Here is a 27,052-nt window from a genome sequence, read left to right as displayed (position 1 = left end):
TTTACACCTGGGCTGCTGGGGGTGATATCACATATTGGTAGGACCATGATGCCCACCTGAGTCTCAGAGCAGCAAGTTTTTATTCAGGGTTTAAAAAGGGGAGGAGGTGTAAAACAGGGAGTAGGTACAAAGATCACATACTTCAAAGGGCAAGAAGCAGAACAAAGATCACATGCTTCTGATGGAACAGGACAACAGGCAAAACAGAACCACTGATAAGGGTCTATGTTCAGCTGTGCACGTATTGTCTTGATAAACATCTTAAACAAAAGAAAACAGGCTTCAAGAGCAGAGAACCGGTCTGACCACAAATTTACCTGGGTGGAGTTTTTCCTTACCCTAATAAGCCTGAGGGTAGTGCAGGAGACCAGGGCGTATCTCAGTCCTTATCTCAACCACATAAGATAGGCACTTCCAGAGCAACCATTTATAGACATCTCCCCCAGGAATGCATTCCTTTCCCAGGGTATTAATATTAATATTACTTGCTAGGAAAAGAATTTAGCAGTATCTCTCCTACTTGCAAGTCCGTTTATAGGCTCTCTGCAAGAAGAAAAATATGGCTCTTTTTGCCTGACCCCACAGGCAGTCAGACCTTATGGTTATCTTCCCTTGTTCTCTAGAAATCGCTGTTATTCTGTTCTTTTTCAAGGTGCGCTGATTTCATATTGTTCAAACACACGTTTTACAATCAATTTGTACAGTTAACACAATTATCGCAGTGGTCCTGAGGTGACATACATCCTCAGCTTATGAAGATAACAGGATTAAGAGATTAAAGTAAAGACAGGCATAAGAAATCATAAAGTATTATTTGGAAGCTTATAAATGTCTGAGAAATCTTCACAATTCATGTTCCTCTGCCATGGCTCCAGCCGGTCCCTCTGTTCAGGGTCCCTGACTTCCTGCAATATTTATTTCTCTGGAATCAACAGGTTGCCTGAGTGATTGTGCTGATCTGGCTTGGGCTTTGCTTATCTTATCTGGATTTGTTCATGTGTCTGCAGGTAGATGACAAGTTGGCTAGAGGCTAGCTTGGCTCCACTGGGGAGGACTCTGGTCTGTTTCATGTGGTCTCATCATCTATCAGGAGATACTATGCTTTTTACATGGTAGTAACAGTTTCACAAAAAGGAGTGGAGCATGCAAGGCCTCTTGAGGCTTAGGATCGAAACTGGCACACTGTTACTTTTTACCAGATTCAGTTAAACAATGCAAAATGCAAGGCCAGTCCACTTTCAAAGGATGGAAATGTGTTTCATGTTCTTTATGCAGCTTCTTAAATGTTGATATTCCTAGGAATTTCTTCTTCTAACCCTTTCTATTGTGCCTCACCAGCCTCATCTCTTTTTACAGGATGACGAACTTTGCCCTGTATATTGGTGACACCCAAATCAGCAATTAGCAAGCTATGGGAGACCAGTCTGTGGCCTATTTTTATATGGCCCACTAGATTAGAATGGTGTGTGTATGTGTATATATAATATATATATATATTTTATTATACTTTAAGTTCTAGGGTACATGTGCACAATGTGCAGGTTTGATACATAGGTATACATGTGACATGTTGGTTTGCTGTACCCATCAACTCATTGCTTACAAATCATCATGTGTCTTTACAGTAGTATGATTTATAATCCTTTGGTATTATATTCAGTAATGGGATTGCTGGGTCAACTGGTAATTCTAGTTCTAGATCCTTGAGGAATCGTCACACTGTCTTCCACAATGGTTGAACTAATTTACACTCCCACCAACAGTGTAAAGTGTTCCTATTTCTCCACATCCTCTCCAGCATCTGTTGTTTCCTGACTTTTTAATGATTGCCATTCTAACTGGCATGATATGGTATCTCATTGTGGTTTAGATTTGCATTTCTCTGATGACCAGTGATGATAGGCATTTTTTCATGTGTCTGTTGGCTGCATAGATGTCTTCTTTTGAGAAGTGTCTGTTCATATCCTTTGCCCACTTTTTGATGGGGTTGTTTTTTTTCTTGTAAATTTGTTTAAGTTCTTTGTAGATTCTGGATATTAGCCCCTTGTCAGATGGGTAGATTGCAAAACGTTTCTCCCAATCTGTAGGTTCCCTGTTCACTTTGGTGGTAGTTTCTTTTGCCATGCAGAAGTTCTTTAGTTTAATTAGATCCCATTTGTCTATTTTGGCTTTGGTTGCCATTGCTTTTGCTGTTTTAGTCATGAAGTCCTTCCCATGCCTATATCCTGGATGGTATTGCCTAGGTTTCCTTCTGGGGTTTTTATGGTTTTAGGTCTTATGTTTAAGTCTTTAATCCATCTGGAATTAATGTTTATATAAAGTGTAAGGAAGGGATCTGGTTTCAGCTTTCTACATATGGCTAGCCAGTTTTCCCAGCACCATTTATTAAATAGGGAATCCTTTCCCCGTTTCTTATTTTTGTCAGGTTTGTCAAATATCAGACGGTTGTAGATGTGTGGTGTTATTTCTGAGGCCTCTGTTGTGTTTCATCGGTCTATATGTCTGTTCTGGAACCAGTACCGTGCTGTTTTGATTACTGTAGCCTTATTGTATAGTTTGACGTCAGGTAGCGTGATGCCTCCAGCTTTGTTCTTTTTGCTTAGGATTATCTTGGCAGTGTGGGCTCTTTTTTTGGTTCCATATGAACTTTAAAGTAGTTTTTTCCAATTCTGTGAAGAAAGTCGTCAGTAGCTTGATGGGGATGGCATTGAATCTATAAATTACTTTGGGCAGTAGGGCCGTTTTCATGATATTTATTCTTCCTATCCATGAGCATGGAATATTCTTTCATTTGTTTGTGTCCTCTTTTATTTTGTTGAGCAGTGGTTTGTAGTTCTCCTTGAAGAGGTCCTTCACATCCCTTGTAAGTTGGATTCCTAGGTATTTTATTCTTTTTGTAGCAATTGTGAATGGGAGTTCACTCATGATTTGGGTCTCTGTTTGTCTCGTAATGGTGTACAGAAATGCTTGTGATTTTTGCACATTGATTTTGTATCCTGAGACTTTGCTGAAGTTGCTTACCAGCTTAAGGAGGTTTTGGGCTGAGATGATGGGGTTTTCTAAATATATAATCATGTCATCTGCAAACAGTGACAATTTGACTTCCTTTTTTCCTAATCGAATACCCTTTATTTCTTTCTCTTGCCTGATTGCCCTGGTCAGAACTTCCAACACTGTGTTGAATAGGAGTGGTAAGAGAGGGCATCCTTGTCTTGTGCTGGTTGTCAAAGGGAATGCTTCCAGTTTTTGCCCATTCAGTATGATATTGGCTGTGGGTTTGTCATAAATAGCTCTTATTATTTTGAGATATGTTCCATCAATACCTAGTTTATTGAGAGTTTTTAGCATGAAGGGCTGTTGAATTTTGTTGAAGGCCTTTTCTGCATCTATTGAGATAATCATGTGGCTTTTGTCGTTGGTTCTGTTTATGTGATGGATTATGTTTATTGGTTTGCGTATGTTGAACCAGCCTTGCATCCCAGGGATAAAGCCAACTTGATTGTGGTGGATAAACTTTTTGATGTGCTGCTGGATTCGGTTTGCCAGTATTTTATTGAGGGTTTTTGCATCAATGTTCATCAGGGATATTGATCTAAAATTCTCTTTTCTTGTTGTGTCTCTGCCAGGTTTTGGTATCAGGATGATGGTGGCTTCATAAAATGTGTTAGGGAGGATTCCCTCTTTTTCTCTTGATTGGAATAGTTTCAGAAGGAATGGTACCAGCTCCTCTTTGTACCTCTGGTAGAATTCACCTGTGAATCTATCTGGTCCTGGACTTTTTTTGGTCTATTAATTATTGCCTGAATTTCAGAGCCTGTTGTTGGTCTATTCCGAGATTCAACTTCTTCCTGGTTTTGTCTTAGGGTGTACGTGTCCAGGAATTTGTCCATTTCTTCTAGATTTTCTAGTTTATTTGCGTAGATGTGTTTATAGTATTCTCTGATGGTAGTTTCTATTTCTGTGGGATCGGTGGTGATATCCCCTTTATCTTTTTTATTGCGTCTATTTGATTTTTCTCTCATTTCTTTATTAGTCTTGCTAGCAGTCTATCAATTTTGTTGATCTTTTCAAAAAACCAGCTCCTGGATTCATTGATTTTTTTGAAAGGTTTTTTGTGTCTCTATGTCTTTCAGTTTTGCTCTGAGCTTAGTTATTTCTTGCCTTCTGCTAGCTTTTGAATTTGTTTGCTCTTGCTTCTCTAGTTCTTTTAATTGTGATGTTAGGGTGTCAATTTTAGATCTTTCCTGCTTTCTCTTGTGGGCGGTTAGTGCTATAAATTTCCCTCTACACACTGCTTTAAATGTGTCCCAGAGATTCTGGTACACTTTATCTTTGTTCTCATTGGTTTCAAAGAACATCTTTATTTCTTCCTTCATTTTGTTATTTACCCGATAGTCTTTCAGGAGCAGGTTATTCAGTTTCCATATAGTTGTGCGGTTTTGAGTGAGTTTCTTAATCCTAAGTTCTAATTGGATTGCACTGTGGTCTGAGAGACAGTTTGTTGTGATTTCTCTTCTTTCACATTTGCTAAGGAGTGCTTTACTTCCAACTATGTGGTCAATTTTGGAATAAGTGTGATGTAGTGCTGAGAAGAAGGTATATTCTGTGGATTTGGGGTGAAGAGTTCTGTGGATTTCTATTAGGTTTGCTTGGTGCAGAGCTGAGTTCAAGTCCTGGATATCCTTGTTAACCTTCTGTCTCGTTGATCTAATATTGACAGTGGGATGTTAAAATCTCCCAATATTATTGTGTGTGAGTCTAAGTCTCTTTGTAGGTCTCTAAGGACTTGCTTTATGAATCTGGGTGCTCCTGTATTGGGTGCATATATGTTTAGGAGAGGTAGCTCTTCTTGTTGAATTGATCCCTTTACCATTATGTAATGGCCTTCTTTGTGTCTTCTAATCTTTGTTGGTTTAAAGTCTGTTTTATCAGAGACTAGGATTGCAACCCCTGCATTTTTTTTTTTTTTTTTTTTTTCCATTTGCTTGGTAGATCTTCCTCCATCCCTTTAATTTGTGCCTATGTGTGTCTCTGCACATGAGATGGGTCTTGTGAATCTAGCACACCGATGGATCTTGACTCTTTATCCAATTTGCCAGTCTGTGTCTTTTAATTGGGGCATTTAGCCCATTTACATTTAAGGTTAATATTGTTATCTGTGAACTTGATCCTGTCATTATGATGTTCACTGGTTATTTTGCCCACGAATTGGTGTAGTTTCTTCCTAGTGTCAGTGGTCTTTACAATTTGGCATGTTTTTGCAGTGGCTGGTGCTGGTTATTTCTTTCCATGTTTAGTGCTTCCTTCAGTAGCTCTTGTAAGGCAGGCCTGGTGGTGCAGAATCTCTGAGCATTTGCTTGTCTGTAAAGGATTTTATTTTTCCTTCACTTAGGAAGCTTAGTTTGGCTGGATATGAAAATCTCGGTTGAAAATTCTTTTCTTTAAGAATGTTGAATATTGGCCCCCACTCTCTTCTGGCTTGTAGGGTTTCTGCTGAGAGATCTGCTGTTAGTCTGATGGACTTCCCTTTGCAGGTAACTGGACCTTTCTCTCTGGCTGCCCTTAACCCTTTTTCGTTCATTTCAACTTTGGTGAATCTGACAATAATGTGTCTTGGGGTTGCTCTTCTTGAGGAGTATATTTGTGGTGGTCTCTGTATTTCCTGAATTTGAATGGTGGCCTGCCTTGCTAGGTTGGGGAAGTTCTCCTGGATAATATCCTGAAGAGTGTTTTCAAACTTGGTTCCATTCTCCCCATCACTTTCAGGTATACCATCAAATGTAGATTTGGTCTTTTCACATAGTCCCATATTTCTTGGAGGCTTCGTTCATTTCTTTTTACTTTTCTTCTCTAACCTTGTCTTCTTGCTTTATTTCATTAATTTCGTCTTCAATCACTGATACCCTTTCTTCCACTTGATTGAATCAGTTTTTGAAGCTTGTGCTTGCATCACAAAGTTCTCGTTTCATGGTTTTCAGCTCCATCCAGTTATTTAAGGTCTTCTCTACACTGTTTTTTCTATTCAGCCATTTGTCTAATCTTTTTTCAAGGTTTTTAACTTTCTTGCAATAGGTTTGTACATCCTCCTTTAGCTCGGAGAAGTTTGTTACTACCAACCTTCTGAAGCCTCCTTCTGTCAACTTGTCAAAGTCATTCTCTGTCCAGCTTTTTTCCGTTGCTGGTGAGGAGCTGTGATCTTTTGGAGGAGAAGTGGTCTGATTTTTAGAAGTTTCAGCTTTTCTGCTCTGGTTTCTTCCCACCTTTGTGGTTCTATCTACCTTTGGTCTTTGATGTTGGTGACCTACAGATGGGGTTTTGGTGTAGATGACGTTTTTGTTGAGGTTGATGCTATTCCATTCTGTTTGTTAGTTTTCCTTCTAACAGGTCCCTCAGCTGCATTTCTGTTGGAGTTTGCTGGAGATCCACTCGAGACCCTGTTTGCCTGGGTATCACCAGCGAAAGCTGCAGAACAGCAAATATTGCAGAACAGCAAATATTGCTGCCTGATCCTTCCTCTAGAAGCTTCGTCCCAGAGGGGCACCTGTCTATTTGAGGTGTCTGTTGGCCCCTACTGGGAGGTGTCTCCCAGTTAGGCTACATGGGGGTTAGGGATCCACTTGAGGAGGCTCTCTGTTCTCAGAGCTCAAACGCCATGCTGGGAGAACCACTGTTCTTTTCAGAGCTGTCAGACAGGGACGTTTAAGTCTGCAAAAGTTGTTTGCTGCCTGTTGTTTAGCTATGCCCTGCCCACAGAGGTGGAGTCTAGAGGGAGTAGGCCTTGTTAAGCTGCAGTAGACTCCTCCCAATTCGAGCTTCCTGGCTGCTTTGTTTACCTACTCAAGCCTCAGCAAGGGCGGACACCACTCCCCCAGCCAGGCTGCTGCCTCTCAGTTTGATCTCAGACTGCTGCACTAGCAGTGATCAAGGCTCTGAGGGCGTGGGACCCACCAAACCAGGCACAGGAGAGAATCTCCTTGTCTGCTGCTTGCTAAGACCTTGGGAAAAGTGCAGTATTTGGGTGGGAATGTCTGGTTTTTCCAGGGAGTCTATCGTGGCTTCCCTTGGCTAGGAAAGGGAAATCCCCTGACCCCTTGTGTTTCCTAGGTGAGGCAATGCCCCACCCCACTTCAGCTTGTCCCCCCAATAAGATAAACCAGGTACCTCAGTTGGAAATGCAGAAATCACCCATCTTCTGCATTGATCACGCTGGGAGCTGCAGACCAAAGCTGTTCCTATTCGGCCATCTTCAAAACTACCAGCGGTTTTTATATTTTTAAAGGGTTGTTTAAAAAAACAACGTAGTTATCAGCAACTCTAACAGTAAAGCAGAGGGATAAGCAACAGAGAGTGTGTGCTATTTTGCTGTTTTGAAAATAAATTCTGGCTGGGCACGGTGTCTCACAACTGTAATCCCAGCACTTTGGGAGGCCAAGGCAGGTGGATCATGAGGTCAGGAGGTCGAGACTATCCTGGCTAACATGGTGAAACCCCGTCCCTATTAAAAATACAAAAAATTAGCCAGGCGTGGTGGCAGGCATTTGTAGTCCCAGTTACTCGGGAGGCTGAGGCAGGAGAATGGTGTGAACCCAGGAGGCAGAGCTTGCAGTGAGCTGAGATTGTGCCACTGTACTCCAGCCTGGGCAACAGAGTGAGACTCCTTCTCAAAAAAAAAAAAAAAATTCTCCCCCATGTTAATCAGTATTTCATTACTGATCTTTCTTGAGTTATAAACTTCTCTCTGTACATGTACAGGATATTTGTGTCTGAGTATTTTGTGGTACTTTAAACTCCATATATACAAAGTTGAGTTCAGTATCTTTGCTTTAACACTTTCTCCTCTTAATTTCTTATTTCACCCACATTCTACATAGTCTTCCTGGCCTGTGCCAAAAACCTGACAGTCTGACCAGATACTAGTCCACTGTTTCTACATTGTTAGTAACACATAAATCTATTTCTTTGTTTCTTATTATCCTTAGTTAATTTAGACCTTCCGTTCAATATTACCCCTTATCAGTTCAACCTTGTTGCTTCTTGTATAATCTAATAATTTTCTTCCCATGCTTAAAATGCATTTGATATGTTAGGACTTGGGTGTAGGCTGGAGCCAGAATGTGGGGGATTAAGGAGCAAGTAGATTATGAAAAAGAAGCAACGTTTAAGTTCAGACTCTTGAGAGAGGAGCAGAATGGAATTGTGCATTCAAGTATTTCTATAAGATACATTCTTATTACAGTCAACTGAGTGGTATGAAATATTTTATGTGGAAAATTTAAAAGCTCTAGGCACAAAGATAACATTTATAGAATATTTATAAACTCCAAAAGGGAATCTTTAAATCAAGGTTTTTATGCATTTTTCTGATAATCTACATTAATGAGATCTTATTAGTTTTTAAAAATTATCTTCATAATGGATATTTAATGCAAATAATTGTAGTACAATTTTAGTAATGGGGATTAGTAAAGTGTTTAAAAATGCGTACATGGAAATTTTATTAAAACTTGAAAGAATTAGTACTTCAGATATCATTTAATACATTCATTCAGCATGTATGATTGTATAAAGAATCATTGTATAACTACAGTTGACCCTTGAACAACACAGGGGGGTTAGAGTCACCAACCCCTTGTTTTTGTTGAACTTGTATTTGGTATAATGCTAGGTATTAGTATTTATTCCATAATCTATTATTTGTTTTCATAAACTCAAAAAGAGTGAGAGTATAAAAATGCATTTGTTTTTTAAAGAAATACAGTCAAGTTTTTTTTTTTTTTTTGAGATGAAGTCTGACTCTATCAGCAGGCTGGAGTGCAGTGGTGCGATCTCAGCTCACTGCAACCTCCACCTCCTGAGTTCAAGTGATTTCCCTGCCTCAGCCTCCCGAGTAGCTGGGACTACATGTGTGCGCCACCACGCCCGGCTAATTTTTTTGCATTTTAGTAGAGATGGGGTTTCACCATGTTGGCCAGGATGGTCTCGATCTGCTGACCTTGTGATCCAGCTTCCTCGGCCTCCCAAGGTGCTGGGATTACAGGTGTGAGCCATTGTGCCCAGCCCCGATCTAGTTGATTTAGAAAAAACAAAAAGTACCTTCAAAGTTATGATAATTGAAATGTTACTTATACTGGAAAATAGAAATTTAGCTGTTTACTATAATTGTGTATAAGCATACATTACTATCAGAATTGTGCTAGGTACTGTAGGGCATTTAAAGAAGCTTAAGCCAGTGAAGTTAGTGTCTGCTGGGAAGTTGCAAATAGTTTACCAGAGAGTTAATTTTCTTTAATTCATGTTTCTTAGAATATTAAGTAAGACTTTTCAGATTCATTATCTGATTTTTTTTCTGATCTATCTGTTTTAAAGTAGATGTATTAAAATCTTTTATATTGGCCAATTTCTCAATGTAATTTTATCCGTTTTGCTTTATAGATTTTCTTTGTTTCCTTAGGACACCAAAATATACTAATTTTAAACTTCTTTTGAAAAGATTGCTCCATTATTTGCTTTTTTAAAAAGCTATTTATGTTTTAAAAAATACAGTGAATTCTCTGTTTGTATAGTTGAATTTCTTAGCAGTTCTTTCCTTATTTTAGTTTTTCTTATGGGCACTGGGATTTTCATTTGCAAGCTTATCTTGAGTCAGAGCTTCATAAGATGTTATTTCTCTCACGATTCCCCTCACTAACTCTTCCCTACTTTTAGTTTTATTATTACTTTCACAGGTTCATCAGTTCAGAACTTAGTAGTTTTTATACTGGAATCACAGTTCTCTCTTCTCTTGAAGACATTACACATTCCCAAAATATATAACAATTTATCCTAGGTCTTGTGCAGCTGTTTCTGCTGCTTCCTTGTAGTTTAGGAAAATAACTTTTTATAACCAGAGTCTCCAGCACGACTGAGTGCTTTGAATGCTTTTCCTACCTTGGAGGAAATAAACTCCTAGATGTCTTTGTTTACTTCATTTTCAAGAAATAGAAACTTCTGCCTTTGACACTATGAATTTCTTTGTATTTCTTCTTGACTGCAGATGTTACTTTGTTTTCGAATATGGCTACATATTTTTAATATTTAGTCTTTTATCATTGGTATGTGTTTCAGGTATGGGGTGGGATTTTGCGTGAACTTTTAAGAGCGTCTTGACAAAGAATCATTATATAACTACAGTTGACCCTTGAACAACGCAGGGGGGTTAGAGTCACCAACCCGTTGTGTAATTAAAACTTCACATATGACTTTTGACTCCTCCAAAAGTTAACTACTAATAGCCTACTGTTGACCCAGAAGTCTTATCAATAACATAGTCAACTAGTACATATTTTGTATATTTATTATATACTGTATCCTTAAAGTAAGCCAGAGAAAATAAAATGTCATGAGGAAAATCATAAGGAAGAGAAAATGCATGCACAGTACTCTACTCTATTTACTGATGCTGTAAATTTATGTTGTCTGTTTCCAAGATGACTAGTCTGTCTGAAATGGTGGCAACCACAGTGGCAAACCTCAATCTATGGTACAAATCAAGCAGTTCAACTTTTTCTTGTAATATCATGACTTTTCTTTGCTTCTTTGGAGCACTTTCAGATTGCTAGTGGCACTTCGTATGGGTTCCATGGTGTTATTCAAGGTTTAGACTACTGTGCCGAACACAATGAAAAATACACAAGAACCACGAGAAATCACTTTTTACTGCAATACACAATTTACTGAAGACACGGAGATGATTAGTGTCACAGGTTGTTTTAAGTGGATATTTATAACCCTTGAGCTCACTGCATGGCAACGAGAGGTGTCTGTGAAATTATTACAGTAGTAAAGTATGTACTACAATTAATCTTATACATTTATGATTTAATACTGCATCTTTACATTTGTTTACATTTCTCTTGACTATCAATGGCACCATGTTTGTCTGTGTATATGTAAGTTCTGATACATTTTAACTTTTTATAATAGATTTCATGATACTAAATGGTAAAATAGACTAGTATCTACACATCTGTTATTCATTCGTGACACATTCAACTCTTTCTTAATATTTTATCTATTTCTAGGCCTTGTGACTTTTCTGAGTTTTTCCACATTGTTGCACATCTTAAAGATCATTTCAATATATTTATTTTTAAAAATTCACATATAGTGGACCCAGGCAGTTCAAATCTGTGTTCAAGGATAAATGTTTTTTGATTTTTAAAAGGTTTTTCTGTGCAACACATTTTAAAAAGGTTTTCTATGTAAAATCATCTTGAATAACAAAGTGGTTATAAACTTACAAGTTCCATACCATAAAGAAATACAGAAATTAAACCAAGATTCCTTTAGCTTCCATGTGCTTTGGTTTTTATTTGTGATAGGACAAACAATGGGAGCAGATTATGAGACAGAGGAATAAGAAGTTAAACATGTATAGTATTAACTAATTGCAGTTATCAAAGAAGTAGTGAACTTGATAAAGTTATAGTAGTACTTCTGCTTCATGGAAGAAGATTGCACTATAACACCACCACTGTGGCCAGTCATCTTTCTTGAGACCATAATGAAATGAAAGTAGAGAAATATTTATAGATAGGCATAAAGTCATACTAATAAAAAGATTTGAAGGCAAGGGGGAGGTAATAATGGACAATATATTTCAACAAATTTGCAGAACATAGATGGCTGGGAATGGCTACAGAGGGACTACAGGAAAGGTAACTGATGGAATCCCAGAGAGATTTGGGGTTCATAAACAATCAATACAAGTAAACAAATATATGAAAAGTACAACAAAAACCAGATATTTATTCAAGGTCATTATATGGAACATGGACTCTACCTGAAATCCTTATGTGCCACCTCCATCCCTGGTATTTACCACTAGGAATAACTATACAGCTCTCTCTTTTTAAAAATCTCATGATTTCATTGAGGGAAGTTAAAGCTTTCAACATGGATGTTTGTTTCCCAAAATAAAGTCTCCCTTCATTCTGAAATTTAACCAGGTCCACAGTCCCACAGTATCCATTCCTGATTCTGAAACAAAGCCTACCAGTTAGCCCATCCTTCCTCAAAGCATTCTACATAGAAAGCATCCAGTCAGTATCCCCACTCAGGATAGAATTAGTGACAATTAGGTCTACTCAGTGGAGGAATAGCTGCTATTCAATAGAGGAAACCCACATTAGCTACCCAGAACTTCATTCTTAAGCATAGATAATTAAATAATGGTTGACTACTACAGTGGGATATCATACAGAAATGCAAATAAATGATACACAGTTACATATAACAACATGGTTGAATCTTGAACTATAGAAGCTGGACGTGAGAATACAGTTACATTTAATTAATATATTACATATACCAATAGGCAAAATAAGCTCATAGTAATTGGGAGAGGGTATCAGATGGTAAATGTATTAAAAATTCCAAGAAGTAGTTACCCCAAAAGTTAAGATATTGGTTACTTTTTTGGTGGGTGGGAATTATGATTTTGTGGGATACATGGAAGGTATTGTTCTGACTGTGGGTTATACAAATGTTCTCTATAATAAGGAGAACATTTCTGTTTTATATGCTTTTCTGTATACATGTTAAATTTCACAGTAAAAAATATTTATAGTCAAAAAAGGGATCCCACAGGAGACAGACAATTCTATAAACATTTTTAATTCTCCGTTTGAGTCAAATAACTTGGAGGAGGTATATTCATAGAATAAAAATAGGATACTGTGAAAAGGAAGCAATTAGAGAATGAAAAAAGAGTTCAGATTAAAAGTATGATTGCTGACATTAAAGCTTCAGTGACGAGACTAAAGATAAAATTGATTTAATAAAGTTCCTGGAATATACAGGAAGACTAAAAGACTAAAATTTGAGAGAAGAGAATAATAGAAACTCAGTCCAGGAGGTTCAATTTCCAATTAATGAGCATTTCAGAGGAAATAACTGAAAAAGTGGAATACAGAAAATATCAAAGAAATAGAAAAGTTTTTTCCCAGAGCTGAAAGATACTGATCTTTAGTCTGAAAAGTGCCTAGCACAATGACTGTCAGAACAAACAAATAAAAAAAGACTATACCTAAATTTAATCAATGTTTAAGTGAAGATTATCAACCTCGGAGAAGAGACCTGAGTGTGAGGAAGTAAGATTGGGAACATATTAAGCCTATTAAAAAATAACATCAGATTTCTTATCAATTATACTGGATGTTAGAAGGTATTGGAATGGTACTTTCAAGAAGCTCTGGGGGAAAATTATTTCCAACCTTGAATTTGATACCCATATGAAATAAAATTAAATGAGAGAGCATAACAGTGACATTTTCAGATGAAAAGGTTTACATCCCACACACTCTTTTGTGGGAAGTTATTTCAGAATGTGATTCAGTAAAACAGGTATAGACAAAGATATAGGACTGAAGAAGCAATAGGCATAACTCTGGAAAGCAAGAAAAGAGAAGTGACAAGATGACAGCTGTGGAGTATGCCTAGTAAATGACCAGATTGGGAGGAAGGTCTCTAGGGTAGTAAGGAGCGAGGGGTGACTCAGTATAAGTAACATGGTTGATAGGCTAGGATACAATAAATGATTAGGGAAAGTGATGGGACACAATAGGAAACCAGTTAGAAAATCTGGAGAAAACGAAAAGCTATACAAGAAAGTCATAGTTAAAACATAAGGACAACCAAAATGCAGCATGATTTTACATAGTTGATGTCTAAGAAAAGACTGGGCAGCTGATAAGATGGTAATGTCACTGAATGAGTCAATACATTTTGACTTAACCGCAAAATTGAGGTTGTAATATTGATGGGAATATTTTGTCATAGTTGTTTTGATACATAAATGTTTTAAAATAGTTCCTCTTCAAATGTAAAATCACTGCTCTCTTGTACATTACCAAAAAATGTGCCCCAAAGGTACCACTAACCTTTACCCCATCCCATAATGCCCATTAAGTATAAGGAACTCTCCCTATCTCTTCATTTCGGTATTTTAATATTTTACAAGTTATATGTTAACTTTTATGATTTTTTGTGATTATAAAATGTGTCAATTTGTTAGAATTAATTTGGCTTCTAACTATATTATATAAATCCATCATTATAAACGTATTAAATGTAAGTACGATGAGTATGGAAAGCTATTCAAAATTTAATTGTGAATTTCTTGTGCTATCTGAAATGTAGAGTAAGACATCTTATTATTGCCCTGTCTTCTACTCCTCCAAGTGACTTCTATAATACCCGGCCACTTAATCTTTGATATTCAGGAAGCTTTCATAAAGCAGAGGTGTCCTTTTAGATATTTAGATGCAAAATAAAGAATATCATTAAACTAATCTTAGTTGAAAGCAAATGGCTTTTTTTTTTTTTTTTTTCTTGAGACAGAGTCTCACTTTATTGCCCATACTAGAGTGCAGTGTTGCAGTCTCGGCTCAGTGCAACCTCTGCCTCCCGGATTCAAGGTATTCTCATGCCTCAGCCTCCCGAGTGGCTGGGATTACAGGCGTGCACCACCATGCCTGGCTAATTTTTGTATTTTTAGTAGAGATGGGGTTTCACCATGTTGGCCAGGCTGGTCTGGAACCCCTGACCTCAAGTGATCCTATCACCTCAGCCTCCCAAAGTGCTGGGATTACAGGTGTGAGCCACCACACCTGGCTGCAAATGGCCATTTTATATAAATTTCAAAACACGGCAAAACAAATTTATGGTGATAATAGAAATTAGAAAAAAATGGTATCATTTGGTATTGACTGTGAAGGCCACGTTAGGAAAACTTTTATGATGCCAGAAATGTTCTATAGTTTTATCTTAGTAGTGGCTTTGTTGGTATATACATGTGTAGACATCAAAATTATATACTTAGCATTAAATAAAAAAAAGAAGTGAGAAGTAATAGCATTTGAGATGAGGTGAAAGTGAATTATGGGAGTATTAGCAGACATATTGCCTAAGGTGAATGATAGCTCTTTTCCCCCATTTGTTACTTTCTACAACAAAAGATGGTTTTTGATTATATAAGTTACAGGTATTTAGATAATTATAAGTGTCTAAAGTTAAAATTGAAGGTCTCCTTCTTTAGAGCATTGCTTGAGTCCAGGAGTTTGAGATAAAATCTTTTCTATGTATACACCAACATTCTTTAAACACACATTTTGAGAAGTATCAAACTATATATATAATTCTGAAATTTGCTCCACCTCCACAACTCAACAGCATATAATAGATATCTTTTAGTGTCAGATTATAGACTCACCCTGATTCTCTTTAATGATTGTGCAATCCTCCATAATATGTTTATATCGTAACTTAGCCTCCTCCCTAAACATTTCAGGTTATCTTTAGTTTTTTACTAATGAAAATAATTCTGATTAACTTTTTTTACATCTATATTTGTATATTTCTGCAAATATTGTTATAGGATAATTCCAGAACTACAATTCCTAGGTTAAATTTTGTTAGCTACCGCAAAATTGTCCTTCAATTTCAGCAACTGGGAACGATAATCTTGCCAACATTGGATATTACAAATCTTTTAAAATGTTTGCTGATCTAATAGACAAAGATGGAATCTCACTGTTTTAATTTGCCTTTCTCTGATCACTAGTGAAATTGGGCATTCTTTCTTATGTTAATTATCAATTGATGTTTCTTTTTTTGTTAATTGTGTGTACTCTATTGTAATTTTCCTTGTTTGTCAGGAGTCGTCGTTTATGAGAATAATCCTTTTCTTATTACGTATGTTGCAAATTTCTTCTCCAATTTCTTGTCTTTTAGATTTATTTGTCTTTTAGCTTTACCTTATGAAGCTATCCATTTTTCCTTTATGACTCCTTCATTTTGTATTTTCTTAAGATCATTTGCTTAGGAAGACCAGATATATTCTTATATTTTGTTCTGGAAACTTACTCTTTTGCATTTTACTTTTAAATCATTAATCATCCACAAATGTATTTCGTGAGCTAAATATATGAATATGAGTAAGCTTTTTTTTTTCCCCAAAATGGATAGCCAGTTTTTGCCATAAACCACTGAATAATCTATCTTTTCCTCACCAATTTAAAAACCAGGGATAGTACTATATGAATGAATGAGGGTTATAAGAAATGTACTTTTTTTTTTTTTTTTTAAATGCAGAGAGGAGGATGTCAGTTTTGAAGCAGTGGTTAACAATATAGGACAGGGTTTGTAGAAAGTCAAGGATAAAAGAGTGTGGTTGCCTTGGTTGCTGCTGTAGTGTCAAACTGGATAGGTTTAAAAGTATAGGTGGGATGAAGTAAGAGTATATCTAGGACAGACACATATAGGCACACCCATATGTTTATATGCTTAGCTCTATGCTTTGCTTTACTGCTCTTCACAGATATTGCAGGGTTGGTGTGTGTGTGTTTGCAGATTACAGATCTGTGATAACCCTGTGCTGAGCAAATCCGTCAGCATCGTTTTTTGGACAGCATGTGTTTGCTTTATGTCTCTGGGTCACATTTTGGTAATTCTTGAAATATTTCAAATTTTTTCCTTAGTATTATGTCTGTTATAGTGATCTGTAATCAGTGATCTTTGATATTACTATTGTAATTGTTTTGGGCAGCATGAACAGCACCCATAGAAAATGACAAACTTAATAAATTATGTTGTGTGTGTTCTGACTGCTCGACCAACTGGCTATTTCCCTGTCTCTCTCCTTTGGCCTCCCTGTTCTTTGAAACAACAATATTAATATAAGGCCAATTAATAACCCTACAATGTACACCTAGTATGCATCAATATTAATCCTTCAATGGCCTCTAACTATTCCAAGTAAAAGAGTCATATGTCTCTCACTTTACATCAAAAGCTAGATATAATTAAGCTTAGTGAGGAAGGCATATCAAAAGCCAAGAGAGTCCAAAGGCTAAGCCTCTTGCACCAGTTAGGCAGATTGTGAAAGGAAAGGAAAAGTTCTTGAAGGAAATTAAAAGTGCTATGCCAGTGAACACATGAATAATGAGGAAACAAAATGGCCATATTGCAGACATGGGAAAAGTCTGAATGGTCTGGGTAGAAGATCAAACCATCTACAACATTCCCTGAATCCAAAACCTCATCCAGAGCAAGGCCCTAACTCTCTTCAATTCTGTGAATGCTAAGAGAGGTGAGGAAGCATCAGGAGAAGAGTTTGAAGCTTACAGAGGTTGGTTTATGAAGTTTAAAGAAGGAAGCTGCCTCCAAAACATAAAGGTGACAGGTGAGGCAGCAAGTGCTTATGTAAAAACTGCAGCACGTGATCCTGAAGATCGAACTAAATTAATTGATGAAGGCGGCTACAAGAAACAACAGATTTTCAATGTAGATGAAACAGGTTTCTACTGGAAGAAGATGCCATCTCATAGCTAAAGAGAAGTCAGTGCTTGGCTTTCAAGGACAGGCTAATGTTGGGGGCCAATGCAGCTGTTGATTTTAAGTTGAAGCCAGTGCTCATTTACCATTCTGAAAATCCTAGGGCCTTTAAGAATTTTGCTGCATCTACTCCCTGTGTGGTCTGTAATGGAACAACAAAGTTCAGATGAGAGCAGATCTGTTGATGGCAGAGTTTACTGAATATTTTAAGTCCACTGTTGGGAACTGCTAAGCAAAAAAGATCTCTTTCAAAATATTGCTGCTCATTGACAATGCACCTGGTCACCCATTTTCTGTGGTGAAGGTGCCCAAGGATATTAATGTTGGTTTCATGCCTGCTAACAACATCCATTTTGCAGCCCATGGGTCAAAGAATGAGTAAGACTCTCAAGTCTTGTTATTTAAGGATTGTATTTTGTAAGGCTATAGCTGCCATGGATAGTGATTCTTCTGACAGATCTCAGCAAAGTAAATGGAAAACCTTCTGGAAAGGAGTCACTATTCTAGATACCATTAAGAACATTTGTGGTTCATGGGAGGAGGTCAAAGTATCAACATTAACAGGAGTTTGGAAGAATTTGTTCCAGTCCTCATGGGTGATTTTGAGGGGTTCAAGCTTAAGTGGAGGAAGTAACTGTAGATGTGGTGGAAATAGCAAGAGAACCAGAATTAGAAGTGGGGCCTGAAGATAGGACTAAGTAAGACTTGAATGGATGAGGAGTTGCTTCTTACAGATGAGCAAATAAAGTGGTTTCTTGAGATGGAATCTACTCCTGGTGAAGAAGCTATGAACATTGTCGAAATGACAACAAAGATTTAGAATACTATGTAAACTTAGTTGATAAAGCAGTGTCAGGATATGAGAGAGTGGACTCCAAGTTTGAAAGAATTTTTACTGTGGACAGAATGCTGTCAAACAGCATCACATGCTACAGAGAGATCTTTCGTCTTACAGAGAAATCAAACAGGGAGAATCATTCAATATAGCAGATTTCATTGTTGTCTCATTTTAAGAAATTGACCCAGCCACCCCAGCCTTCAGCAGCTGCCACCCTGATGAGTCAGCAGCCATCATCAAGGCAAGACCCTCCACCAGCAAAAAGAATGTGACTTGCTGAAAGCATCAGATGATCATTTGCATTTTTAGCAATAAAGTATTTTTAAAATTAAGATACGAACATTGTTTATTTAAACACAACTTTTATACCTACTGGGAAACCAAAAAGTTTCTGTGACTCACTTTGTTGCAATATTTGCTACATTGCAGTAGTCTGTAAACAAACTTTCTGTATCTCTGAGGTATGCCTGTGTGTACTAAAATTTGTATAAATAGTAATCAAGGGTAGGAAGTCAACAGCTATTTATGTTATGCAAGGTGATACTATAAAGGAATTCTTGGGTGTTTTTTCTTTTTGTAGATGTATTTTAATTTATTATCTTTGGCTTAGGAATTACCATTAACCATTGTATAGGAACATGTCTTAAGAGTAAGCTCTTTTTGCTTAACATCAGATTTAAGTCGAGCTTTCATATTTAGTCATAACTTATTTATTTAAAGCTATTAATATATAAAAGGTAATTATCAATTCTGGAAAAGTTTGGCTCTATGACAGTGTACAAACTAATTCAAGAAAAAGACTACTAAGTACGTGAATCACCACATCCAGAGAAAAAAGATTTTCTAGAAAATTCGATACACATATAGAGGAAAGTGATTATGTGTACGCTTATGGGACTAAATTTGAAGTGTGTTGGAAATGGGCTTGTCAGTGTGATTTTAAAATTATTGACCTGTAACAGAGTCATTATAATTGAAAATATTGCTTTATTTGTCTTGTCTTCCCTTGCCTTTACCTCTATCCTTCTGTTTTCTCCTTTGTTACAGACCATACATCTGTCGGCGGTCTGGGAGACAGTTTTTATGAATACTTACTGAAAGCATGGTTGATGTCAGATAAAACAGACCATGAGGCAAGAAAGATGTATGATGATGCTATTGAGGTGATTATTTCCAGAACATTTTTCTGCTTAACAGATTGAACGTACAGTGTATTTGGTAGTGACTAGATGACTATCTTATAACCATTTTGTTATAGACATTCAGTAAATATGTATAAGCATTTTATTATATGCATTCACTATAGAGTTTGCTACTATTTTAATAGAAAAGCCTCATATTAAGTCTTCTTTTATTTGTGGCATTTTAAAGAAATTTTTGAAGAAAGAATTTATTGTAGGCCGGGTGCAGTGGCTCACATCTGTAATCTCAGCACTTTGGGAGGCCGGGGTAGGCAGATCATTTGAGGTCGGGCACTCAAGACCAGCCTGGCCAACATGGTGAAAACCCATCTCTGCTTAAAATACAAAAATCAGCTGGGCATGGTGGTGCATGCCTGTAGTCCCAGCTACTTGGGAGGCTGCGGCGGTAGAATCACTTGAACCTGGGAGGCGGAGGTTGCAGTGAGCTGAGGTCTTATCATTGCACTCCAGTCTGGGTGACAGAGCAAGACTCTGTGTCAACAATAAATAAAATAAAATAAGAATTTATTTTAGTGTATTCATGAAAATTGATTTTATTTACTTTTAGTTAATGTTTGCAGAGACTGGAAAACTTCTGACTTTGTATACATTTTCATAAACATTTTTTCTTTCAAATGACCCCTTTGAATTTATACATTGAGAGCCTTATGGGTAAATACTTAACTAATGACAACACACGTATATAGTATTTTCTACGTGCCAGGCACTGTTCTAACCCTTCTTACATGTATGAGATCATTTAATCATTATCACCATTTTACACATGAAGACCTTAAGGAACAATGAAGTTAAAGTAACTTGCTGAAGATTGCGTAGCTGGTAATTGATGGGGCCTGGAACTGAACAATCTGGCTGCTGAGCCAGTGCTTTTAACCACTGTCTTATATTGTTTCATATTTAAATGACTTCATACCATGATATTGTGACAGTTTATAATTGGAACAAGATTCATTCTAGGAAGAATTTATATGGAGTATTTATAAGAAAAAACTGAAATGGAAAAGTAAGTTAAAAGTGTGTTAAGTAAGAGTGTTTAGCAGGTTATTAACTGATTTTAATTACTTTTTAAAAGTTGTGTATTTTGTATATAACAACACTGTGCTGATGTAGTCAGTAATTAGTTGTCAGAGTTCTAATTTTTGTTTGGTTTGTCTTTTTCATTAAACCAAGAATCTTATCCATTTTATATCCCTACTCTTTAGGCACCTAATTTGGTACAATTGTTTTTAAAAAATGTGCAGGAGTTGAACTTAATATGTGGCTCACGGTGTTTTGCCCATTATAGGTACTCAACAAGTGTTTGTTGAGATATTGTGTTAAATAATAAATTGAACTAAAGGTACAACCAAGAATATAAATTTTAGTAGGAGAACTTTATTCTCTTTTATTAAAATTTAAACCTAGAAAGTTTTATGATCCAGATAGGTTATTATCTGGGAAGAATTTAATATTCTTAGAACCATATTGTTAAAAATAGCTCTTAGTAATTCCCACTAGACTGTGGCCTCCTTTGAGGGCAGAGACTAATTTGCTTATCATTATCTCAGCATCTAGCACGTTACTTGAAACATAGTAAATATTCAATAGTATTTGATAAATGCATGAATATATTTAATATTATATTTGAGAAAATGTGGTATATCATATACCATAATAAATTAATTTTTGCTGTTTTCTTGTAATTTTCTTTAAAACTATTTTGACTTTTGCTTAATTTTTTCCAAAGGAAAAAAATTATATTTGTCATTGCTTTTTAAATTGTACATGCTTTGAAAGCATAACTGTTTTGAAAGTTAACCTTATAAATTCACACTGTTTTTCATGAATCATCTGCTATATGTTGTGTATTCTGTAAATATTTCTGTACTTGCTTTCTTTTCCCTGTTTTTATTAGTTTTATTAGTTATTAAATCAAGAATAGGTACCTAATAAATGTTTTTTAATAGTTGGTCAGCTGTCACTTTGAGACATGATCTCAAGTATGCAGTCTTTGCAGTGTTATTTTCAAAAATTATTGTTAGAGTATTGTAAAATAAATGACATATGGAATGTATGAAAGAGATAGGAATGACCACTTAAGACTCATTCTAATTTGAAATACGTTATTTTTAAACCTTGTCTTTCTGAGCTATTTTACTTAAATTATTCCATACCCATCCTACCTTACTGTGTTCTCACAGATATCCATATCCCTGGTTTCTACTTTCTTTTAAAATTATTGGTAAAAAAAACTCTAATGAACTGCCTTTTACTTTAGTTCTAGTAAGTCCATGTGGATATACTTGGATATTTTTTAATTGTAATATGGTAAGATGTGTTATAATGAACAGAAATGACAAAATGACAAACATATGAATACCATCCTTTAGGCATTTTTGGAATACCTTTTATGTGGAAAACATGCTAGTATCATGAGGTTCAGAAACATGAAAAATACCACCCCATACTCAAAAAACTTTACTTGTGCTTCAGAGTACTATGGTTAAAACAATGACAAAAACTTATTACTTAATAATTAAACATGTATTGAGTGCACACTACATTATATGCCTTCTGGAATATAGGTGATCAGTAAGACATAGTCACTCCAGTTCTGTAAAACTGACATTATTTATTTATTTATTTATTTATTTTTGAGACGGAGTCTCGCTCTGTTGCCCAGGCTGGAGTGCAGTGGCCGGATCTCAGCTCACTGCAAGCTCTGCCTCCCGGGTTTGTGCTGTTCTCCTGCCTTAGCTTCCTAAGTAGCTGGGACTACAGGCACCCGCCACCTCGCCTGGCTAGTTTTTTGTATTTTTTTTAGTAGAGACGGGGTTTCACCGTGTTAGCCAGGATGGTCTCGATCTCCTGACCTCGTGATTCGCCCGTCTTGGCCTCCCAAAGTGCTGGGATTACAGGCTTGAGCCACCGCGCCCGGCCTAAACTCACATTATTATTACAGAGAATATAGAGTAAAATTTTCCAAGCCTGATTGTTATTAAACTTGTCAGCAAACAACTGACAAAAAAAATATTCCTTTTTGTCAGAAAGAAAAGTTAACCACTAATCATACATAATAGTTTCTACTAAAGAAAACTGAGTTAATGACCATTGCTTATACTTTTCCATAGAAATACCTCTAAAGGTAGAAAATAGCTCATCTCAGCAAAGTCTAAGAACATGTTCCAAAGGAGCAAAGCTCTTGAAAATCTCACTTTAAAAATGAAATGTGATTGTTATACTCTGATATACTCAAGTTTAGTATAGACTGTTTCTCTCACCATTCCCACATCTTTTGAGTAAAATTTATATTCCAGGAAGATAGACAATGTTTATAATATGGCTTCTCTTATCCATGACAACGCATCCAAAACAAATGCCTAAGTTTGAGAAGTAAGGGACTAAAGATAATACTATGTAGAAGGTAATCTTTAGGCCAAGTCTCTCCTCTTCCACGCTGTCTTATTATGGTAGTGATTCAGGTATTTGTTCCAGATTATATGCAGTTTGATCCCCCACTCCAACACTTACTATTAATTAAGTCTCTTAGTTTGGGAAAGTTACTACTTTATAGACTAACATGTTACCCAAGTTTTATAATGGCCAGAAGGATATAGTAAGTTTGAACACTTAATAGTTTGCATCTAAAATTTTGAATATCTTTTCTTTCCTATAGGCTATAGAAAAACATCTTATTAAGAAATCTCGTGGAGGTCTTGTCTTTATTGGAGAATGGAAGAATGGGCACTTGGAAAAAAAGATGGGGCATTTGGCCTGCTTTGCTGGGGGAATGTTTGCACTGGGAGCGGATGGTTCCAGAACAGATAAAGCTGGTCATTATTTAGAACTGGGGGCAGAAATTGCACGTACTTGTCATGAGTCATATGACAGAACTGGTAAGAATATTAATAAGGCTAATTATATAGTCTAAAATAATCTCTATGTTAAAAATGTATTTAGCAATAAGAAGAATATATAGGCGCTTGTTACTTCCAAATAGTTTACACCAACATGGCAAATCATTTTCTTAAAAACTTGAATTTTAATTCTGGAAATGTGTCTCTGCATTATTTTTTAAATTCTGAATTCTGCTGTTTCTGTTAAAGATTTTGAAGTAATTGTTTTAAAGACAAGAATTGTGGGGTATTTGGGAATAAATGGAATAACATTTATTTTAATATAAGAATCTATTTTTGCCATTTCAGCTTCTGTAAAAACAGTTACTTAAAAGAACATAAAATTGACTGATTTCAGGCCGGGCGCGGTGGCTCAAGCCTGTAATCCCAGCACTTTGGGAGGCCGAGACGGGCGGATCACGAGGTCAGGAGATCGAGACCATCCTGGCTAACACGGTGAAACCCCGTCTCTACTAAAAAATATAAAAAATTAGCCGGGCGAGGTGGCGGGCGCCTGTAGTCCCAGCTACTCCGGAGGCTGAGGCAGGAGAATGGCGTGAACCCGGGAGGCGGAGCTTGCAGTGAGCTGAGATCCGGCCACAGCACTCTAGCCTGGGCAACAGAGCGAGACTCCGTCTCAAAAAAAAAAAAAAAAAAAAAAAAATTGACTGATTTCAGTTACATTGCCTTGCCTATCCTCTTGTGATAAAAAGAATAACCAAAAGATAATAGTATTTATCTTTATTGGTATCTGGCTAACTAGTAGTTTTTCAATTAGTTCACCAATAGTTTTTAGAATTGTTTATGGCTTTAACTAAAAAGATCCTCTGACATTGCATTGGGCAAATATTTTCTGAACTTCAGTGTCCTTACTTAGAAAAGGAGATGATTCTTAAATGGTGACAAAAATTGGCTTGATTGGGGCTGAAAAAATTTTTACTCTTTGTGTATAAAGCACAGATGTACATATAGTCATACACAGTATATATTTGGTATTAAAATTTTATGGAGGGAGAAGTCAATTAGACTTTTTTTAAAAAGGCAAAACGCTTCTTAGGGGTGCAGTAATGAAAAGGGGGCTGAAAAACACTGGACTAGACCTTACAAGATTTTCTCTGGCTTTAAAAACATGAGTTTCTATATGAGGTAATGGATAATGAGCTCCCTGAAAGCCAAAAAACTAGAAATTTTTATTTGATTTCAGAAGCAAATCATTAATTTTATCAAACAACAATTTCTGTTTTAGGGTTACTTTATCATCAGATACCATGAAACAAATATGATTTACCTAAAATTTATACTAGTTCATAAATCTGTCAAGTTATTTTTATACAGTAAAGAATTATTAACTTATGGCAAAATTGATCCTTCAGTTTTCTCGTTAACTAAATCAAGAGTTCCGTTTCTTGAAAGAATATAAGTCAAGAGGACAGTGAAGTAGTGTTATTTCAGGGTAGTTTAAGTGTTGGTGTGTAATACATATAACGGCAGTGATCTGAGTTTGTAATAGAGGCTAAATTAAATTATCGTGTTGATATAGAATGTCAATTATGCACTTAAAATATAGCTAAAACATTAGTAAAACATTGAGGACCAGGATGGATATTCATAGAGGCTAAATTAAATTATTGTGTTGATATAAAATGTCAATTATGCACTTAAAATATAGCTAAAATTAGTAAAACATTGAGGACCAGGATGGATATTCAATTTTATATTAGGATCCACGAGAATAAGGATTGTTATTTGACAGATTTTGACCAAAAATCAAATAATAGACCTAAAATAATTGAATTTCATATAGCATACATACTAAAATATGGTATATCATAGTTATTATAATTAAATATTTACTCCATGAAATAGGGAACAGCCATTATATGCCAAGTATTATGCTAGATGCTTATAGGTTAAAGTGTGAACAAGATATATTCCCTGCCTTTCAGAAATTCATAGTGTATCAGAGTTATGAAAGGATTTCCTTATATTTCTGATTTTCACATTTCATAATGACATTGCTGATGCTGATTCTTTTTCTGATTGTCATTTTCACATTGCAAGTTGATAAACCTGTGACCCTCTTTGTTATGGTAAACCAAAAAATGATTATTTGATTTGTGTCCTATATTTTCAAGTCTTCTGTTGTTTTTACTTGTCTTTAATCTCAATTTAGATCCTTTAATTAAAAAGTACAGTCCTAGTTTTGCTAACTTTCCAGCAGGTTATTAATCCTCTGCTGTGTTTTCTTATAGCTGTGCTATAATTTTTGGCCACCATATTTTAAAATATCCATTCATTTCTCCTTAATAGTTATTCCTGCTAAATTTATACTATAATTATCTACAACTAAATCAATTCATGATCTAAGCTCTAAAATGTTTTCTTATACGTGTGTATTATGGCAAAATGTCTTTAAAAATTACCTTGCCTTAAAAAAAAAATCCACACAGTATAATTATCTATGTACTTTTATTTCGGACCACAGTGGACTATATGATGTGCAAATGTCTAGGTTTGCATTTGTTTCCAAAAGATTACTAGACTCTTATTGGTAGAATTGGATTTAGCAATATGTTGATACACATTATTCTGAGAAACATTTTATGTGAGAATAATAGGAATATTTATAAGTCTATTTTAAGAAAACCAAATGTGGATCTTTTAAAATGACTCATTTTGCACTGAGTGCAAACAGCAACAATAAAAATAAACAATAAAAATTACTTCATATTCTATTCTTTCAGGGAAGAAAGAAGTCCTTGCAAACAAACTTAAATGATTTATTTTGCTCAGTTATTTCTTTTGTCATGTTACAGCATTAAAGCTAGGTCCTGAATCATTCAAGTTTGATGGTGCAGTGGAGGCTGTGGCTGTCCGGCAGGCTGAAAAGTATTACATCCTCCGTCCAGAAGTAATTGAAACCTATTGGTACCTATGGCGATTCACTCATGATCCGAGATACAGGCAGTGGGGCTGGGAAGCAGCACTGGTAAATAAGCCAATATTCCATTTTATCTGCAAGAGTGTTACGTCATGCCCTCCTATGATGCCATGTATCCTCGCCCATGTTACCTCATGTTTAGTATCTGTAGGGCAGTTTTTGTTTATCTAATGAAGAAACTCTTAGTCAATTTAAGTTTCTTGGCAGTAGAAATAAATCTTACGAAACATATTAAATATATATTAAAATATTAAAATATTTTTAAAATATATAAATATGTATTTCAAAGGAGGAATTTTTAATGGTTAGTAGGTAAAGGAAGCAAGGAGTTTACTCTTAAAATGCTAGTCTTTCAGGGAATCCATGGCTATCAGTACCTAGGGAGGAAAAAACTATTAGTCTTTTATAAAAGTATAGCTTATTCCCAGGGGTAAGGGGTTGTTTTATTCTTTGAGATTTACTAATTGTGATAAATAGCACTAATTATGGTGACTATTCATATTCAAATTGTTTAACTTAAGCTTACAATCTAGATAGAATGACTAAGGAATCCCAAATGAGGTCAGTAGTGCTGGTAAATTGCCCAGACAGGAATGTATGAGATATGTTTTAGGGCAAGATGTATACCAATTTATGTAAAGAGAACGTTTCACAGTGACAAAGTGGGAGAGAAGATTGGAGACATTATGTAGACAGCCTTACATACCAAATCAAAGGTTCTTAGTTGTTCAGGAAATAAGATGTGTGTGCACAACTCCCTCCCTGCAATACACACTATCTTAGTTACTTCTGTCAGCTACTTTGTAAGTGCTGTCGATGGGAA

The 27,052-nt window shown here is 36.0% G+C and overlaps 1 protein-coding gene across 9 annotated transcripts in view; it reads left to right on the top strand.

Moving 5' to 3' along the window:
• Positions 1-27,052, top strand: part of MAN1A2 (mannosidase alpha class 1A member 2) — a 175,889-nt gene that overhangs the window by 113,746 nt on the left and 35,091 nt on the right. For all 9 annotated transcript variants that reach the window (XM_033199475.1, XM_033199482.1, XM_033199481.1 and 6 more), the window contains 3 exons: positions 19,259-19,374; positions 23,069-23,288; positions 26,105-26,277. In XM_033199475.1, the coding sequence (XP_033055366.1) occupies positions 19,259-19,374; positions 23,069-23,288; positions 26,105-26,277 (509 nt within the window). The remainder of the gene's footprint in view (positions 1-19,258; positions 19,375-23,068; positions 23,289-26,104; positions 26,278-27,052) is intronic.

The sequence above is a fragment of the Trachypithecus francoisi genome, unplaced genomic scaffold (assembly GCF_009764315.1).
Source record: "Trachypithecus francoisi isolate TF-2019V2 unplaced genomic scaffold, Tfra_2.0 Lachesis_group5, whole genome shotgun sequence".
Lineage (NCBI taxonomy): Eukaryota > Metazoa > Chordata > Mammalia > Primates > Cercopithecidae > Trachypithecus > Trachypithecus francoisi.
Note: the sequence above shows the minus strand (reverse complement) of the source record. Positions and strands in the feature narration are given on the sequence as shown.